General features: G+C 38.6%; 1 protein-coding gene across 2 annotated transcripts in view; it reads left to right on the top strand.

Moving 5' to 3' along the window:
• TES (testin LIM domain protein) overlaps positions 1 to 21,099 on the top strand; it is a 28,857-nt gene that overhangs the window by 3,876 nt on the left and 3,882 nt on the right. For both annotated transcript variants that reach the window (XM_068997113.1, XM_068997123.1), the window contains exons 2-4: positions 7,457 to 7,542; positions 16,498 to 16,747; positions 17,868 to 18,203. In XM_068997113.1, coding sequence (XP_068853214.1) covers positions 7,457 to 7,542; positions 16,498 to 16,747; positions 17,868 to 18,203 — 672 coding nt within the window. The remainder of the gene's footprint in view (positions 1 to 7,456; positions 7,543 to 16,497; positions 16,748 to 17,867; positions 18,204 to 21,099) is intronic.

Raw genomic sequence — 21,099 nt, 5'->3', positions numbered from 1 at the left:
AGCTGAAGGCTAAAAACAGTATCTTCAGCTTGAAAAGTACTTGTGATAAAAACAGACCCCTGCTTCTCCCAAATACAATATATGCTGTGTTCTCAAACCTTGCTTTGAGGCTATAGGGAAAATGAAGATTTAGTGCTTTGTGTTGAAGACTCTAGCAGAACTTTGTTCTAAAAGTCTGGATTCCTGCCCTGTCTGCCACCTCTGAACTTGGTAAAATGAATCAGTAGGTCACGGTCCTGCTTTTCATCCCTGCTGGCAGCATGGTCTCATGCTTCACTAGAGAAAATAAGAATCTGGCAGTGAGTCTGTTCCATATAAACTTTCACAGTATAATACTGGCTTTATAAAAAGAACTTTGATTGTGATGGAGAAGGGGCAGGGCAGTTTGGGGGGAAGAGGTGCAACTTCTCTAAAGTGGAATTTGTGCATGGTTGTTTTTCTATGGTGTGAGACTTAGTTTGTTCTGTTACAGTTGGAAAACCAAACACAGGGTGCTTTAGATATTGCTAAGTCAACAACTGTAATGATCTTTGATAAATGAACGGTGAATGAAGTATGTATAGGACCAAAGTCAACTTTTCTGTGTTTTGCAAAGCATGATTTAGTAATGTCTGCTGGGCTGCACTTCCTGTTGAGGTCACTGTTTGTTTTGGTGTTACTGCTATGGAAACCCATTATAGTAGATCTTTTTTGCTGTTTCATATGTATAGTAAGATCAAGGAAATGTACTTTTATTCAGGAGTGAGTTTTGCCTGCAAGTAGAAGAATGAAAACATTTATGAAGATGTGAGAGGAGCTACTTCAGTTTTGTTCGTGTGGAAACTAAGCAACTGCTTCCTGCATGTGCTGTGGGGTTTGAGAGTTTTCCCCCATCAAAGTTAAAAAAAAAAATTTAAATTTTGTGAATAATTTTTTGAAACACCTGTCTGAATCCACACCTCTAGTTATTTTTTGTTCAGTATCCCTGGATAGCAGCTTGGCAAATATGGCAAGGCTAAATTAAACTTTTTGACTTTTACTTTTTTTTTCCCATGGCAAAAGTACTCCCCAGGTGTCTGACTATAAAATATCATGAAATGCCTGAATAGAAAGTCAAGAAACTCTTTGAATGCAGGACTGCATGACTTTTAAGATCAGATGGAACTTTCTTGGATAGGGTATAATTATAAGCCAAGTATTTTACAACAAGGGGGAAAATTAACTTACTTTGAGTTACAGTATTCTGTCATAAAAATAAAAAAGATCTGCTTCTTCAGTTGTTCCTGGAAAAAAGAAAGAAATGTTTCTATTTTCCTCCAAGTAAGTAATAATAATGGTGAGTAGGAATTGTCAATGAAACTTGATTTGTAAAAGTTGCTTAAAACAACTTTTTTTACTTCAAAAAAGTGTACTGAACATGTCATGCAAATTACTGTCTTCTTCCTAGCAGATACAAAGTTTACAGTTACAAGGGTGTAGATGTAAATATCTATAGTGTATTTTAAAGTTGTATTTTACAATCTATTCTAAATAGATATGCATGTTTAATTTATATATAACTAATACTTATGAGTATGGGATGTGTGTATATATACACACATATATACACATATATATACACACACACATATATATACACACACACATATATATACACACACACATATATATACACACACACATATATATACACACACACATATATATACACACACACATATATATACACACACATATATATACACACACATATATATACACACACATATATATACACACACACATATATATACACACACACATATATATACACACACACATATATATACACACACACATATATATACACACACACATATATATACACACACATATATATATACACACATATATATATATATACACATATATATATATACACACATATATATATATGTGCCTGTTTTTTTATAGAGGTGTGTATGTACAAAACCCCCTAATACATAGTTTTTGCTGACGACCAAAATTGGTGGGATTCTTCTAGGCCCTGGTGACCTTCAGGAAGAGTAGGGCTGTTAAGATGAAAGCATGTCACACTTGCTACCTAGAGTCTTAAAATGAGTCATATGTACAGATCAGGAGAGTAAGGAGGCTTCTGTCCTGACATTTCCAGAATATACCTGATCTAACTGTACTCCAGTACTGCTGTGTATGTGTTTCTGGTTTTGTTGGTTTGTTTTGTTTTTTAAGTCTGCCTCTTTATTTGTGCCTTGTTTTCAGTCTGAGGTTGTCTATCTACAGCTTTTAAAAGCAGAAAAAAAGCAGCATTTTCCTGCATGACTAAAGCTCCTAAAAAATGAATATGTAGGTGTCCAGGCATGCTTCTGAAAACCTAATGTTAGAGGATGCAACTGGGTAAGAGTGCTGACGCCAAAACAAATGCATGGAGTATTATGAAAATGCCTCTGCAGTACTGGATGATGGATAGTGTTGTATTGGAGGTTTAGAGATAATGTCAGATGCATGCAAACTAAGCTAGTGTAATGCTGCACTTTGTGAATAAGCAAAGCTTGTTTTCTATCCAGCTGAGCTAGCTTTAATAGCTGTTAGCCTTTTGAAGGTACACTATGTAGCAGAGTTCTTAAATATTTATATTCTGAGCTATTTGATATTTAGTAGAAGATATCACAATAAAATAAATTCCTGGGACTTATGTATTATCAGACAACTGCAGCTCCTTGATATTTTCCTCTGCCTGTCCTGCCCAAATTATTTTTCAAATATTTTTCTTGGATGCAATCACTTTTTGGCATCCTTCTTTCTGTGCAAAATGAACTTCTGTACCCAGGCTTCTTAATTCCAGTCAACTTTTCCCTAAATCAAAATGCATATTAAAAAACCTCATGCCACATTTGCAATCAATTTTAATAGACATGTTAAAAACAAATACAGAGTGGTTCATGGGATCCCGTTCTTCATTACGGATCTGAATTTTTTTTCCTTCTCATACAGTGTCTGTCAAAGTCTTATAAGAGCATTGTCCAGATATTCACATGTCTTTCGTAGTGGTTTGTTCTTTTTTTCATTATGGAATCTTAAGAAGTAGCATTGCTCTTCTGTTTTTAAAGTTTAAATGCTGTAACCTATTTTAATTTTCAGTTTGTTGTGTTTCCCTGCTAGAGAAGACTTCTGATGGTACAGAATGTAGTGATACAAGATCAGGTCTCAGCAACAGAGCATGTATAGCAATGAGATTTCTCATGGGTTTTTTGGGATTTTTTGTTTGTTGTTCTTGCTTTACGTTCCCTTTTTTGAAAGTGCCTAAAGCACATTAAGATGTACTAGAAATCTGCTGTGCTATACAGGTGTTTTCCCACTCAAACATCCAAATAGATCAATAGTTAGGTAATCTTCAAACCAGAACACTCCTAGCATTTTATGGTAAATCCAAGAATAGCTTTAACATGGATCACTTCAGTTCTGTGCTTGGAGCACTGAAGAGCACAGGAGAAAGATCTGCAAAAAGGATAATGAAGATGATTTAGTTCTAATCTGAGCCTCACTGTTAAGTGTTGCAGTCCATTCTCACTGTATAGCCACATGCTTTCAAATTCTGGAGGGATCTGTAACATTGGAAAGGTTTTTGATCTTTTGCAGAGGCGAAGTACCAGTATGGTGTCTTACTGTCTGTTGCAGGGTGAAGCTCACCTGTTTGGTGGTACAGGAGTCCTCTTGGGGTGAGGAAGGAAAAGCTGCTGAGGCCTGAGTTAATTCTGGTCTCCGGGTGGGACTGAGGAGATAAGAAATCTTTGATAAACTTAAGAATAAACTCTTCTGATAAGCCAGGTTTAAACTATTTCGTAGGAACTGCTGTTTCTCTTGCACATCTGAACAAACTCTTAGACACTTGAATATGATCATTTGAGTTTTTAAGATGACAGTAAGCTTGTGTTCATGACTCCTCACTGTAAAGTCAGCCAGCTTTTGTCACTGGATTCCAGTCTGAACTGAAATGGGGCAGTTTTTCACTAATTGCCGCTTGGCTGTAACCATTTAAAGTTTTTTGCCCTTGAGTACTATGTAATCTTGAAAGCAGCATGCAATGGGAGATCTCAACCATAGTTACATCATCTTCTGTGCTCAGGCTATTTAAACCTATATTGGGTATTTTAGTAATACCAGATGGGTTTGGTTAGCTTCTACTGTAAAATGAAAATTAATGGTGGTAGACAGACAGGAACCTTCTTCTGGCACTATTTCAGCTGACCTATCTGTGCCATTTCTCCCATAACTCCATTTTTGGGGAAAATGGGTTCCCTCCTGTTCTGAGGCACGCATTACCTCTGCTGTGCTCAGCCTGCTCTGTATCTCTTGAGTGCTTCAGCTTGGAGCTGGCCATGTTCTACAAAAGACATGGGGATAGATATGGCTAGCAGTAAAGAAGCAGCACACTGCAGTTTTAGGCTTTCTGAGTTTCCTAAACTACAGCTGAATTGGCTGCTGAAGAAGAAAGTGACTTCTGAGGCTGATGCTTCCTTACAGCTGAAGGATGTCCTGTTACAGGACTCTGGAGAAATATGTGTAATGCACCGATTTCTAGATAACAATAGCCCACAGTGCTTTTGAGTTTGGCTCTTTCATATCTTAATTTTTGGCAAGCAGCCATGTAGTTTCTCTGTCAGAACAAAGGTTGAGGCTGTGTGTGCATCTAGAATCACATCTGATCTGGTTTTCAGTGTGCCTCTCAGTCTTCAGCTAAACCTTTTCCATAAGGTGCCCAGACATCCCTTCTTTCTGTTTCACAGCAAACTGAAAAACCTGTTTCAAAAGAAGTCTCATTTGCTCATTCATTTGTCTCAAGCTGCACAATCATTTACATAATGATGTGCTCATTATTTCTGGGGAGGGAAAGTAGAAGCCTGTATTTCTGAAGAAATCTGCACTGACACTGCTGGCTGTGAAAGTGCAAGTAGACTGGCTGGTTGTTGTCCCTGTAATCTGGAGAGAGAATATGTTCTGGGTGGAGCATTTAGATAACACATATTTCCTCTCCTTAATTTGTTTCTGAAGAGGGGTTTTTTTAGCTGAAAAGAAAAACAACAATTAAATGTTAGGAGGCTTGTAAATTATAGCTAAAATGGATTTTGCAATTTTTTAATATTTCTTACTTGAATTTCATATTGTTTTGGGAATTCTTGAAATGTCAAGGTTATATTTCTCTGTACTATAAAACAGTATTCTCTAAACAAGTGGTCCTATGTTTCCAAATCTTGTAATTACAGTACTAAGGAGTTTATTTCTCTTTCTTCTCATTCCACTCCTTTTTGAAGGAAGGGATAGCCTGAGCATAAAGAAATAATGCCAGTTTGTAACTGAAGTAGCAACAAGAGAGAATGGGTTAATGTTGTCTTTTTGGGGGGGGGGAGAGAGATGGGGTTTTTTGGGAGTTTTGTTTGGTATAGGGCAGTTCAAGCATATTTTAACAGCTTTTTAGAGAGGATGACTTTAGAAACCAGACAAACAACACCAAATAAAAAACAACCTGTCTCTCCTTCCTTTTTGCCATTCCCCCCTCGGCCCTCCCCCCCCTCCCAAAAAAAAAAGAAAAAGGCAGTTGTTTTGTGTTGCTTTAGCTTCCTTTTTCCCTTTAGAAAACATCCTGGCCAACATCTTGTTCTGTTTGAGTGTGAATTGAGAAGAGTGCTTGGTTTTTATGTGATACGTAGTGGGTGTACATGCATACGGGGGATCTCTGGAATCCAGATGAGAAGACTCCTATAAATGCCCATCTTCAGTGGAGATGAACTTTTATTAACCAGTTAGTATATCAAAAGTGTGGCTGATGAAGAAACCTAATCTTTAAAGTTATGTTTAGCTTACATACCTCCTGGTAGACTTCGGGTTAGCACCTGTAACATGTGAACTTCTTGAGCCCCCAGGTTGATGAAGATGTCACCAGGATCACAGCCAGCTTGTATTTCATCTTGCAGATATGCAAGAAATAGTGTTATGTCCTTCCCTGCAGTAGCTTAGTAGCTGCCAGCATGTGTCTTTTGTCTAAATAGATCACAATCTTCAGGAATGTTTTCGTCAGGGATGTCTGATGACTGTTGAGGCGATGATCCTTCAAATTATAAAATCACTGAAAATATGCCATTTGCTGCATTTTGCCGTGTGTTCTGTATTAAGTGGTTTGTGAATAATCTTATCTTTATTTTGGACAAATAAGTTGAAAGTTGACCTGGTTTATATCCTTGTACAAACAACAATAGTAGTATGATTTTGCTAAGTAAATGGCAAACTTAATAATAAAACTGTATCACCACATCTAATTAACTCTGACATTGTGTTGTTGTTGCCAGAACAAAAATTAGTACCAGAAGTTGTCAGTTCTAGCTCAGTTTCCATTCATGGTAAAAGCCAAACTGCAGGTGAGCTGTTTCTACCTACAGCTAGTTGGGAGCACTCCTTGTGCTGCTTGGGGGTGCGGAGATGGGTTCCTCTCTGCGTGTTGGGCATGAGCCTGCATACCCAGCTGTGGCCACATTTCCATGGTCCTTCATCTGTCTGATTTGAGAGCAGTGTTCCTCAATGGTTTAAAGCGCTGGAGTGAGATATTTTAAATTTACTGTGTTATATGAATGCCTAAGTTATCGTGCTTTATATTTGTTTTTCACCTCATACTTCAAGTGGGTGTTACTTGGTTAAATTTGCTGATGTGTTGCTATGTTGTGTGAACACCTAGCCTTTACTGTGCATTGTTTTTATAGTCTCTCATATTTCCTCTGCATTATGAATTGGTCATCCATACTTTTGAAATCCTTTGCATATCACTTCTGGTCACTGCTTTTGCTTACTGTGGTGTTCTCTTTCCCCTCAGAAAGTAAGCTGGTATGAGTCCAGCTGAAATGTAATTGTACAGGGTATATGCTACTCTGTCACTATCAGAGTAGCCTCAAATATACTCAGAAATATTAGACATATCACTTAGTTGTTTCCTTTATTCCAGGTTAGTGCATATAAATGTGGGGTCTGTTTATTTCTTGATCTCCTGTATTATACCAAGTCATATACTGTAAATCACTTTGTCCAGGCAGCTGGATTAAATGTTCTTTGACTTGAGGTCTTCTGGCCTCACTACTGTGGTTTCACAGCCTCAGACCCAAGGAAATGCTGCAAAGAATCTACTACTTCTCTCGTGTGAAGTTTGTAGAGCAAGCTGGGCTGGGGAGACAAGTCACCAGAAAAATACTTGGTTTTGTCTAAGGCTGACACTGCCTGCTTAGCTCAGCCTTGTGTACAGGCTTGTGTGAGCACTGCTACTTATATGGATACAATAGGAAGGTGAGTGGACCCTAAAATGCTGTCCTTATGTCAGCTTAGTCAAATGCTTAATCTTTTGCTTTAGCTGTTGATTGCAGATTATAAAGGCATCAGTAAGATCATTCATGCAGCATAATTTTTGAAGCTGACTGTAGTCATCTCGCTCTGTACACAGATGGGCTTGGGCCATGAGGAAGGATTTGGTGCCCCCTGCTTAAAATGCAAGGATAAGTGTGAAGGATTTGAACTTCATTACTGGAGGTAAGTGACACCAGGTGTGTCCTAAGCTGTGACTCAGCACTGCAGACCTTGACACATGTATGCAAATATCTAAGTAACCACTTAAGTTCTCTCTCTCAATTAAACTATTAAGATGCTTTAAAAAAGCTGACACAGTTCAGGGCTAGAACCTCTCAGCTGCATAACAACAGAGTATCTAATCACTTGTGAACATACATTTCATCTGCCCTGAAGTGAATGGTAGCACTTCTACTGCAGCATTTGCTTTAGCTGACTAAACAGTTCAAGTAGATTTGTAAAAATATGTCTAGCGTTATGGTAAGAGACAGGACAGGGAAGAAGTGTGTTTTATCTCTGTAATAAAATGCTTTTTCAACTCCTGATCAAATACATAAACTTTGATCTGAGATACTAGGTAAAATTATTTTGAAAATATGTTGAAACTTTGTATACACCTACAACTTCAGGTGGGGAAGAGGTCTCACAATTCAACAAAGCTAGCTAATACTGAGCCTTGGATGGTGTGCTGTTCCTAAACCAATGAGTTGATAATAGCAGTAAATAGTCTGTCATTACTTATGCAGAAACTTTGTATTTTATTAAGACCTTTCTTGTTTTACTGAAACAAGATTTATATATGTATATTAATGCCTATTTGTATCAGTGGCCCAGTTCACTTATAATACTGGGTGTGCTTTAAGATGTGGCTTAGTAATTCTAATTTTGTAGAAAAAAGGTCTCTCTCAAAGGGAAAAGCCTGAAAAGAACAGAAAAATAATTGTTAGTAGCACTAGAACATGCTATCAGTGAAAATTGTTGCATTTAACCAATGCTATCTAATTACAGTGAATATTGCATTTGCAGTAGAGTTTTGTTTTGTGGGGTCTTATAAGGTAGCTGTAGTGGCATTAGGTGCTGAGAAGGCCTAGGAGATTTTACATCTTTGTCCAAATATTTGACTGCAGATGAGACTGTTTAGAAAACAATCAGCCAGAGACAAAACACAGCTAAAAGTTGATAAAAGTTGATACATAATCAAGAAGTTATATTCTTATCTGTAATATGTAGCTGTAGAAACAACTTACAAATAATGACATGGATCAAGAAGTGATAATGCACTAGTAAGTAAATGTGCTCATCTAAAGATAAAAGATGTAATTAATTTATGGAAAGACTTTTTCAATATGCACTGCGTCTCTGAGGGGGTGTGTGTAGAAGTAATAGTAAAATAAAGCAGAATTAATGTGTGTAAGTAATGCAATAAAAGAGAATTTAAAGAAGTACAGGAGTCAGTAGTGTTTATCCATGGTTAGATGAGAAATTGTATTACTTTCTACTTGAAAGCTCTTTTGTTCATAGTCACTGTGATAGATGGGGAAATCACAAGTGGGGGAGGAAAAAGTCCAGTTAACTTTCTTTTTTTTTTTTTTTTGTTTTTAACTTGGTTCCTAATGTTACACCTTGTAATTGCTAACTTTTTCTTTAACATGAAAGAATTTGGAGTAAAAAGAAGTAAAATGGCTAAAGTGGTTTAGTCACATCATAGTATGATTGCAAAGTTAAAATGTTCCTGCTTCTGTGTGTACATTTGGGGATTTTTGCCTGTTTATCTGTGTTGCACTATCTTCCTGTGGTTAGGGCTCATTGTGCCAGGTCCTGAATACATAGCTCATCAGAACACTGTCTCTCCTAGAAAGTAAGAGCTTGTAGGCAGCATGGAGTTAAGAGAAAGGAATGAAAAATATGTAGAAACAGTGACTATTTAGCTAAGATTTAATTTGGAAATTGAGTTAATATAGGATAGACCAGATAAATAAGGTGGCTGGAAGTAGTCTGAGAAGTTTCATCTAAGTGTCAGACAAATGTGGCACATACCTCTGAAACAGTCAAAAAGTTTGCAATTGAGACAATTCAAGAATGGGTTAGAAAATGCTGTTTCTCCAGCAGAGCTGCTTCTGGGGACAATAAGGGTGTGAATCTGAAGTCTTAATTCAGTTTTGTGTAAGTAGTTTTCAAAGGAAAAGATAAATTAATATTCTTTGCATGATGCGTGTATTTTAGTAGTCCACCACTTAAATGGAAAGTGATGCATCCCAAATATCTGTTTACTTAGTCATTAGTGTTTAAATCTGAAACTGTTTTAAGTAGGAACAAACCATAGCACAAGTGGACAGAATATTGTCTTTATAACATGAATAATCAAAATCAGTTCAAGTTTACCCACTTTTTTCATTGCTACTCATCTGTAAAAGACAAGTGTTGAAGTAAGAATTGTAATTACAGAAACTGTTACACATTGGGAGAATAATTGGGGGTAGGGATTGAACCTGGTCAGCAGCCAAGCACCCACACAGCTGCTCACTCCCTGTCCCAAACATCAGGGTGGGAGACAAAAAAGGAAGAACAAAAGTGAGGAAACTTACGGGTTGAAATAGTTTAATAGGTGAAGCGATGGGTGAGCAAGTGATGCAAAGGGAATCACTGGCCATCTCCCACCGCACCCTCATGCCCAGTCAGTCTCCAGGCAGTAACTACTCTAGAAGTCAGAAACCCTGACTTCTTCATGCTCTTTCTGTTGTATTGCTGATCATGGCACTGTATAGCATTTAAACCTCACTGACCAATTTGAATCAACTGTGCCCCTTCCCAGCTTCTTTACTTGCCAAGGTGGGGGCAGAGTTCAAAAACGGGGAAGCCTTGACTTTGTGCCAGAAGTGCCCAGCAACAGCAACTCCTGTGGAGGCTGTTCTTGCTACAAACCCAAAGCACAGCTCCGTAAGGCATTATGAAGACGGTGACCTCCGTGCCAGGTGCAGCCTCTCAAGCTGAGGCCGTAGCGGCCGCGTGTGCCGGGCGTGGTTCTGCTGCGGGCTGTGCAAGGCTGACACTGCCCTCTCCTGGGGACAGCCGAGGAGCTTCAGCACATCGCTCAGCTCTTGGTCTGATACATGAAAACGGTGTTCCTCAAAGAGCCAACATGTAATTTCTTTTTGTATTTCCATACAAAAGACCCTCATTTCTTCCTCGGGGGAATCAGGTTGTAAAGTGCACAAAAAATCCAAGTATACCTATCTAATAGCAGGGCTTTACAAGGAGCTGCTACACCCTTCTTTTCTATACTGGGAGTATTTGGAATATATCTCTTCTGCAGTGGCACATGCTATTTTAAGCAGTTTGTGCTGTAAATCTTGACACACTGTGTGGGCAGGTTTTATAGGTGCAGAACTGTAAATTGAGGCTAGTATAGAAATGGTGGTAAACCAAGCCTTTAGTAAAATTTATCCCTAAATTTTGAAATTCTTATAGCCTCAGTGTTGCGAGCTGAACACAAAATGAATAAAATGAGAGATATGGTCTACATCTGGTAGTTGGATGGTAGTTGACTGGTTAACAGTTACCTGGTTTATCTTAGTGTCTTAATAGCTTTTGCTTTTAAAATTGTCGTTAGAATCATGCTTCTGTCCAAGTACAACAGCAGCAGAAGCTGGGGAAGGTCTTCTTCATTCGGGTGTTGGATTTATTTTAGACTGCAAAACAACTCCCACACACATCCAGTGGCTCAGGCTGGATGTAAGAGACTGCTACTCAGTTACATATTGCTCTTTGGGAATGTATTTCCCACTAGAGGGAACTATGGGACTGGAATCAGAAGTTGCTAAAAGCAGGAGGGAAGGTTCTGATCTATCTTGATTACGTGTATACCAGAAAGCAGTAACTGTCTCTGGTGTGACCTGCCAAGATGTTAAAAAAAACTTCAGAAAACAAGACTCTCAAGCTTGGGAATGATCTTTTTCAGCATCTGGCTTCTCTGCACAGATGCAGTACGTGGAAGGCAGGGACAGCCTTAAGTAGGCTTTAAGATTTTCTCATAGTGCAACTGACAGGGACGTACTGAGATGCAGTTGAAAGCAGATGCAATTACTACAGCTGTATTAATAGCAAGAAAACATAACAGAAGGAATCACAGCATCATAGACTTGGATGAAGAGGCAAAATGCCTTCTCAGTAAGTTCACTGATGATGCAAAGCTGGGAGGAGCAGCCAATACACCAGAGTACTGTGCAGCCCTTCTGAAGGATTTTGACAGGTTGGAGAGATGGGCAGAGAAGAACCATCTGAAATTCAACAAAGGCAAATGTAGGGTCCTGCACCTGAGGAAGAATAACCCCATTCACCAGCACAGGCTGGAAGCTGACCTGCTGGAAAGCAGCTGTGCGGAGAAGAACCTGGGGGTCCTGTGGACAACAAGCTGTCCCTGAGCCAGCAGTGTGTCCTGGAGGCCAGCAAGACCAACAGTGTCCTGAGGTGCATTCTGCATGTGGAGTGCTGTGTCCTATTCTGGGCTCCTCAGTACGAGAGAGACATGTAGCTCCTGGAGTGGGTTCAGGGGAGGGCAGCAAAGATGATTAAGGGACTGGAGCATCTATCTCCCTTAAGAGGACAGGCTGAGGGAGCTGGGCCTGTTCAGCCTCAAGAAGAGACAACTCAGAGGGGACCTCATCCATGTCTATCAGTATCTGAAGGGAGGGTGCCAAGGGGATGGAGCTAAGTGGTGCCAAGCAGTAGGAGAAGAGGCGATGGGCAGAACCTGATGTACAGGGGGTTCTGCCTGAATATGAGGAAGAGCTGCTTTACTGTGCAGGTGACTGAGCACTGGAGCAGGTTGTCCAGAGAGGCTGTGGAGTCTCCCTTACTGGAGATATTCAAGAACCCTCTGGACACAATCCTGTGCCATATGCTCTAGGTTGGACAAGATGACCCACTTTGGGGTGGCCTACTGTGACCCACTTTCAACCTTACCCTTCTGTGATTCTGTAATGGGAAGAGGTTAGCCTTTCTGCATGGAGGGCACAAGTCTCAGGATTTGCCAGGTATTTGTTGAGGATTTCTCTATGCTTGCAGCTGCTGCCTCCTGTCACTAGGAGCCAGCATAGGAAGGATCATGATCTGTCTTACTTTTCCTTTCCATACACCAAAATGTAGAGTATCAGGAGGACAGTTAGCACTCGAATTTGGAGAAGGAACTGGAAGTCTTTGATCCTTGCTGTCAGCAGACATTCAGGACACAGGAGTTCATCACTTGAGAGGATGGAATCTCTGTACCTTTCTTCCTTGTTCTTTCTAACTACTCAAGACCTGCTAGCAAGGCACTGTCTAATAGATGTGTCTTTTACAGTGATACACAACTTTTATTTCCACAGATTTTGAAGTTTCCTCCCTATCTTCCATGTTTTGAATGGGAAAAGCTTTTCAAATTGCTGAGATGTGTGTGAAGAAACATTGCTTTGCCTTGATGAGGTCCTGAGAGCTGTGAAAACATAAGCAGGAGTCCCTAACACCTCCTTCAGTAGGGATCTTGCTGAATGTCCTCAAGTGAAGGACTTGTTCAACATGTTTTCAACAATGCAGATGGAGAGAACAAGAAATTTTCCCTGCCTGTCCTCTTGACAGAGTCAAAGGAGATAAAATTATCTAAGCAAATATGTTTTTATGTATTTATATGTCTGTGAGTGTATATAACAGCAATTGTTTTTTCTTGCACGTGAGGTGTTTGCTTTATCATCACTGATAAAAATAAAGCGTCAATTATCAGACAGACTTGCGAAATTTAAATTTGAAGTAGTGAAATGGGGTCACTTCACTGAGATAGCTGTATTAAAGCCAAAGCAATGACCAGCTGTTCTGTTCTAAAGAGAAGTAATTGGCCATATACCTTCCGCAGAGGAGACAGTGAGTGACTAATGAGCAGGATTGCACTGTGGCAACTTAGTGAAAGAAGTTAGGACTAAATTGTAAACAGTACTGTTCAGGAAGAATTATGTGTGTAAGTGTCAACTGGATATCTTTTACTCAAGAGGAGAAATTATAAATTAAGACAGGATACTTTTTTTGGCTGTTAGCAGCTGTATGGACATCTTCATATGGCTGAGATCCAGGGGCCTGTTGGGGAGCATGGGAAATGACAACAACCTAGGGGATTTTCCTTTGATTTACTGAGATCTGCTGATGTCAGTTGTGACTCAGCATTCTCCGCATTCTTTCTGTATTGTTTTGTATTCAGAAGCATAATGGTACACAAGTCCTAATGCCAAGGCCAGTATTACACTTGTAACACAGCCCCTGTAACAGCTTCTTGCAAGCTGTTGGCAAAGAATCATTCTCTTAACTTTGAAAGAGCAAGGAGATTAGACTGAAATGTACACAGTCAAATTCCTAATTTCAGTGGGTGCAGGGGTGGGGAAGATTTAGTGAGTACCTCATTATTTTCAATGCAAGTGTAAAGCACAGTAGTTTTATGCCAGTTTTCACAGTGAATCCCAGGAAGGACCTAAGGACAAATTGTGTGCTTTCACTTCTTTGCAACTACCTATTTATGACAAAAGCAAAAAAACTCTCTCACGGATACTGCAGTCAGTGAAACATGTGAAGCCTTCAAGGTGGAACTGAGAATGATGACAGCAGCTGAGTCAGGGTGTTCATCTAATTGAAAGTAGAAACAGGATCTGTAAGCTATTCTGCATCCTGAAAGAATACTGTTAGAAAAAAAGATACTCAATTTCATGATGTAACATGAGCAAAAATAGGTGCTCTTGTGGTTTTTCCAGCATGTGAAAGTCTCAGGACAAATTCCACTACAGCTTGTGGAGGGTGGTATGGTCTCTGCAGGCTTTCTATGCTGCTTTACCATAGCTGGATTCTGTAGAGTGGGAGAGTGCACAGCCTGTCATGTGGCAGTTGTGACCACACAGGCAATACAGCAATATGAACTGCTCGTACTGAGGTCTATCTTGCAAGCAGAGCAGTTCTGGAAAGCATGATCATACTTCAGTTGAGTAAGTCTGTGCAGGGTACCTGAGAACACCTGGTCATTCACCAGTGTAATTAAATCACATCCCATCAAGATGCAAGACTAAAACTGGGGGTTACTATTGCTAAAGATTTAAGTTGTAAAAGTAAATAAAGTGCTTGGTGTCATTGTTCAGATGGATGAACTGCTTCAATTCCAGTAGCATGTGTACTGTGAGGCATAAAGCTGCATGATGATCATGATGTAATCACTAAATCTGCAAAAAGCAAGGTCTGATTCTGTCACCTGGTATTAGATCTCAAAAAAGGTATGATTGAGAATTGGTAATAAGGTATAATGACATGCATGCCATAAAATGAGCAAAGTGAATATGAATTGCTTTATTAGTATATTAAATAGTCTCTAAGTATTAGCTATGTGAAGGACCTGTGTAGACAGATGCTGAAGATCTTGCAAAATTTTATGTTTCAAGTGCTTGAGATGCATAGTACGGCTTTTAGGCTTAATGGCCAATGCTAGCTCCTGCTTGAGTGTTTTGGTAAACTGGGAGATTGCAAAGTGATTAGTGTTCAGTAGCTATCCAGATAAGTATGAGCTTTGAAATTCTGCACATCTTTCCTGTTGTGGAAATGAGTTGGAAGCTGTCAGGCAGTCTACACCTCAATTAGTGATCTCTTTAGGTATTTATGTTACAAAGCGGAGCCAGTTCTGCTTAACATTCTTATTTTGCAAGAGTGGCTCATTTTGTGGTAGAGTTAGCTATTTTTGTTTGGAGTGGGCTTTATAAATTAAGCTACCACAATGTATGGTTTCTGTATAGCCACATGACCAGGGCAGCATCCACCGCACACTGAAATGTTAGTACCCTACATCCTAAACTGGAGTACATATAGGGAGCATATGTTTGGGACTGACTCTGTATAATTTCAGGTGGCCAATTAAAGGTCCTCCTTCCTTTCCCATTACCTCAGGGGCCTGCTGTAGTCATGGCATGTTCTTGTTCTGTTCCTGTTACATACCGTAGCTTAAGGCACCTAACTTGCCTTCAAGACTGTAGAAAGCAAGATGCAGAGCAACATTAGAGTTTGATGGGTTTTGGAAAGCAGGGTTCAGAAGCCTTTTATAGGTAATAGTTTATGCTATTTGCTGTATGAAGGATAAATAATGGGGTAAAAAACTGCTCAGTCCTCTTCAAACTCTAGAGATCCAGAAGGTTGATGTGTTTTCTTAGTCTATAGTAAGAACCTTTAGTTAACATCAAGTTTCACTAATTTCTATATGCTGTGGCTGACTGCTGTGAATGGAAGTTGTGGAGGCACCGCTAATAAATAAATGAACTAGCTTGTCTAATCCAAGGTTCTGTTCATTATATGTGAATTGTTTAATTATGCTTAAAGTAACAAATTACTTTCTAATATTCGTTAGCCAAAGCAGTTGAAACGTGTTGTATATGAAAGAATATAATTTATATCCAAGTAAGTAGATATACTTCTACCTTTTAAGGCTGTTTTCTGTGAAAATTCTCTCTACAGCATGTGCCAGTGTACCTCTGACTTGGTCCAGAGCTGTTTTGAAAGGCTTTGTCCATATAAGCTTTTCACTTTTCTTTCATCTTCTCTTTAAATGCTGTGCTTTGAACAGAACTTGGTGCAATTACAGTCTTTGTATGTCTGGATGCATTTTCTTCCTTTCTAGGAAATATTTGTTTCCACATGATAGCAACCCTGTGATAACCAAATACCATGCATACATGAAGAAAGTAGTATAGTGTGTGTAACTTTGAATGTATGAAGAGCAACTGAAAAACTGAAAGTCCAAGCAAATGATTGCTGGTTGATGCATTAAGTTATCGTATAATAAATTTGGTGGGTGACTGATAATGGGTATGTATGTGTTTGATCAATACTGAGATGTAACTGAAGGAATGGCATAGCATCATATTAAAAATGCATTAGTGTAGTCAACTGATAGCTATCTGATAACAATATCTGTAAATAAACAGTGTAAGTAATACAACAGGACACATAAGGAGGTGTTTGACATATTGCAGAAAAACATGTATAATTCCTAATCAAAGCGCTGAAAACAAGGGTTTGGGTTCCTGGTGATGTTACTACACACCAGATGGTGTGAGATTGTAATTTTGTTGCTTTTTCCATGAATTTCAGAAAAATATGCCGCAACTGCAAATGTGGCCAGGAGGAGCATGATATCCCTTCAAGCAATGAGGAAGATCGGAAAGTGGGGAAACTCTTTGAAGATACGAAATACACAACCCTCATTGCAAAGCTGAAGAACGATGGCAATCCCATGTATAAACGCAATGTAATGATACTGACCCACCCAGTGCCAGCCAAGAACATATCCATTGATACTGTGACTTATGAGTGGGCTCCTCCTGTTCAGAATCAGACACTTGTAAGTCCAACTCAGATTTTTTCATGTTCGAGGTAGGAGTTGGTGGGGGATAAGTAGTAGAGCTTACTGGAAGGGTAAGTTTTCCTCTTGTAGTCTTATTTTCTTGCTCCTCAAAACTGAAAATATGGTGCCTGTTTAATGAGTCTTGTATCTGTCATCTTGCTTTATGGATGCTTGTTTGTAGAAGTTCTTTAATACCTTGGGAGATGAGGTAGTTTTTTAATAGATAGGATTAAGAGTTATCTGCTAAGTCCCTGGAGTCCAATCAATTTCTGTAACCTGCTTTTTTTTTTAAACAAACTTGAAAAATTTGCATGTGGTGTGGTCTTAAAGGAAAAAAAAGCCAAACCAAACACCACATCCATTTATTTTATTGTTTAAAGTTAAGGGGAACACTTAGTCTTGCTTATAGCTTTTACTGTATATGGTAAGAACAAGGTCAGTGTTGACATCTGAAAGAGCAGCTCCCTTCCAGTATATTTTCAGTTGAAGTAGATGAGATGGTAGATAGCCTTCTGAGAATTTTGCTTCACTTTTCAAACTTCGATTACTAATTTATTGTACTAAAATGTTGTGCAATCCATGCCAGAATTACATTATCTCAAATTATTCCTTTTCAGTGAATTAATCAAACCTTGTGCAGATAAGACTTATTTAACATTCAGTTACTAATTTGATTTTTAAGCTTTTCTTTGCTTTATTAAAAGTAGAGCTTTTTTTTTTTTTAGTTTAGCTAGAGTTACTTCTTCAGTGGGCTGTATGTCCCAAGCAGATTATTTCAGATTCTGTTTTTCTAAGACTATCCTCAGGATCAGTATTTACAAATAGAGACAAGGTGCTGTGTTAATGTTATTTACTCAGAGAAGTAATAACTCTTTCCTGTATGTTGTAAAAGGCTTAAAAAGGAGCCTGTCTCTTTCTCTGGGAAGAAGCCAATTAATGCATCTGCTGTATTTTATCTCCATTATTGTTTCAGGGGCTTAATATTTATGGAAAGAACCTTGTTTTTGACAAAATTTGACTGTCACTAAAAACTGTACAGATTATTTTAGTTGTGTTTGCTTATGAGAATGGGTATGTAGTTGAAGTGCCATCTGATATCTGACTCTTCCTGATTCAGGCTAGACAATACATGCAGATGTTACCAAAGGAGAAGCAGCCTGTTGCTGGCTCAGAAGGCGCACAGTACAGGAAGAAGCAGTTGGCAAAGCAGCTGCCTGCTCACGATCAGGATCCTTCAAAATGCCACGAGCTTTCCCCCAGTGAAGTTAGACATATGGAACAATTTGTGAAGAAGTACAAAAAAGAGGCACTTGGTGTAGGACATGTCAAGCTCCCTGGTGAAGTGGAAGTGAGAGCTCCTGATGAGAATAACTTGAAAAATGGTGACAGAGGTATCTCATCTGCTGTTGGAACAATGGAGGAGAAGTCCCCAAATCAGAAAGCATCTCAATATGTAAGTATAAGAAGGGAAAGATAAAACAAGAAGGTATATTATCATCTGAGCGCTCTATTTGGTCACTTTAGCCCAATTAAATTGTTTGTTAATTTGGAATAGTAAAAGTCTGGGAGGGAAAGGAAGAAGGGGAACTGGAAAATGTTGTGAATGTCTGCATAGAGCCTTGGTTTCTGACAGTATTTAATGCTCTGCAGCAAATAACTTCCCGGGTGACTCTTTCATCCTCAGTGCAAAAACATGTTAGCTTGGAAGATAGCATATTAGGGTGGCTTTTACAGAGTAATAATCAAAAAGCTAGTGTCTTATGGACTAATTGCTACATTCTTCTCCTCTTGAAGAGTTTAGTTTAATTTTAGAAGTTTGTTTTCTCCTCTTTCTTGGAAGAGCACTAAAATTACCCACTTGACAAATTGTGTTTAAAATTAAATGAAACTGAGGAATGATAAAGTTACACCTCCATCCTGTGTCCAACAAGTTGAGCCATACAATGGCTTTTTTGACCAGCCTTTTCATATTCAGCTCAATTTTCTTACCTATTTTTTTTTATTTGGCATCTGATTTCTCCTTGTAATAGCTCAATGAAAACCAAGGTATATAGAACCACCTAGTTTTCATGGATATTTCAAAAATCATAGCCTTAATCAAGTATTTCTGACATAACTACTGCTTGTGCATGTCTCAGCTACCAATCACAAACACAAAATAGGGGTAGTGTTACTGAAGGAACACTAAATCAGTTTAGTGGAGGTAGACATTACTTAGCAGTGTCAAAAGCTCTACTATAAGCTGATTTCTAGAAATGTTGCTATTATATGTATGAATTCTTAAAATTATTTTCCTGTGGCTCGCTTACAGAAAATTAATATACAAGTTCTAGATGGAGAAAAAGTTTTGCTTAACATTGAGGGGTGTGATGTGGTTTTTTGTTGTTTGTTTCTTAACTGACAGTATATATGACTACTGGTGTGAAATATAAAGTCAACACATTTTAGCTTTTTGGACATGGCCACTTACCCTAAAAATTTTCAAGCTGTGCCATTTGGTTACCTGTAGCTATTTGCTAATTTTTTTTTTTTTTTTTTTGGTCACTGTCTTGTTATGGAGAATCTAAGAAACTAAAAATTTTTTTACCATGGCTTGATTAGGTTACTGTCATTTTGTCTTAAGTCAAGCTTTCCTTCTGGTTTACTTCAGTTTCACAACAGCAGTCCCTAACTTATCTCCTCAAGGAAGACCTACAGAAATACACATCTTGCATTGTACCCTGCTGGCCAACTACCTTGGACTACAATAAATCAATAACAGGACGCACTCTGTCCCCTTGAGTAATTGTATCAGAAGGTGCTTTGTTTTTACATTACATCTGTTTATCACTTCCATACTTTTCTTACTCCAGCACCTGACTATTCTTCCTGCAGTTTAAGCCAAGCATATATTATCACTGTGGCAGTGATTTAGAAAGAGACTTGTAGGTACTTAATAGTGTAAGTGAACATTTGGGTTGCTTACCTATTGTTAGGTACTGAGTTTACACTGGGTTAAATAATTGGGATTTAGATATGTTATTTTAAAGTATTTTGTGGGGGTCTGGTTTCTGCAATGAGACTCTGTTTTGCCAATATGATTTATCATTATCTCAACTGCTTTTTAACAGCTCAAAATAAATTGATACAAACAAGAGCCCTTAAATACTTAGCAGAAGTGCCATCCTTGTCTACAATTTTTTTTATTGGTTCTGCAGCCTTGCCCATCAGATTTTCTTGTACATTGTCTTTCAGACAGAGTTTGAAAGCATGTATTCCTGTAGCTGTGGTAAAAAGAATCTCTTGAAAAAATAATTTTCATTACAGGAATAGACTGCAGTTCTTTGAAACCTGATAAAAAATAAAAAAGCAAACCAAACAACACTAACAACCAGGTCTCCACTATTAATGTAAATATACCTGTAATAATTGTCTCTGTGTTTAAAAAATATAAAGCTTTCTCACCATGACTGAAAGCTGAATTAAAGAAAAATAGGTACTCAGCATATTTTCATCTTGTAAAGAAGGAAATTTTATGTACCTTTTAACCACCAAAGCTGGAGATGTTGATGGTAGGCAAATGAATCCCATTGCCTAGACCTGGGTCTAGGCAGCTGCTTAACCTTCCAGTGGACTTCTCTTGGAGTGTGAGGTCTAAAGTAGAAAGGTCAGAAAGCTTTATATACATGTATATTTGAACTTTCCCTTTCATTAGTTTTTCTGCATTCTGTTTCTGTTCCAAGTTGTTCTTCCTCTTTTGGTGTCTTTCTGTATATCTTTTGAAATTGTCTGGCATGTGGGATCTGATCAATATATCTTACAGCTGAGGCACTTTATATGTATTTTATTTTTATATGCACACACAATTAAAGCCGTTTGTGGCTGATGTGAGTCATAGAGGAAAACCTTCCCAGGATGTTCAGCCCAGTCTACAGACCAGCTGGAGTACAGGAAATGCCAAACTGGTGATTAAACTGTAGATAAAAAATTTTTGGTTCAGTAACATAAATCATCTGTGTTTTTTTACTTGATGGCAAAACCCTCTCTGTAAGCAGGTATGGGGCAGAAGGCTGACTATGAACTCTCTGGAACTATTTGTAGTCTAGCTGTGTACATACACTTTGTAGGTTATCCATAGTCACTCTCCCTGTCCTAAGATCGTTACTCACAGGCTGTTGGACAGCAGCCATGGGTGACTAGCCTCCCTAGAACACAGCTTTATACAGAATGTTTGAAATACTCACTTTTTATTTTCCTCACCAGTGATGCAGATACGGCTTGGTATTCTCATGACCTATAAGTACAGCCATTTTCTTGTCATGCGTTCTAGTCATAGTTTGTTATCTTGGATGGAGGCTCATTATTCTCTC

The sequence above is a fragment of the Aphelocoma coerulescens genome, chromosome 1A, assembly GCF_041296385.1.
Source record: "Aphelocoma coerulescens isolate FSJ_1873_10779 chromosome 1A, UR_Acoe_1.0, whole genome shotgun sequence".
NCBI classification, from domain to species: Eukaryota; Metazoa; Chordata; class Aves; order Passeriformes; family Corvidae; genus Aphelocoma; species Aphelocoma coerulescens.
This window is presented reverse-complemented; position numbering and strand designations above follow the sequence as displayed.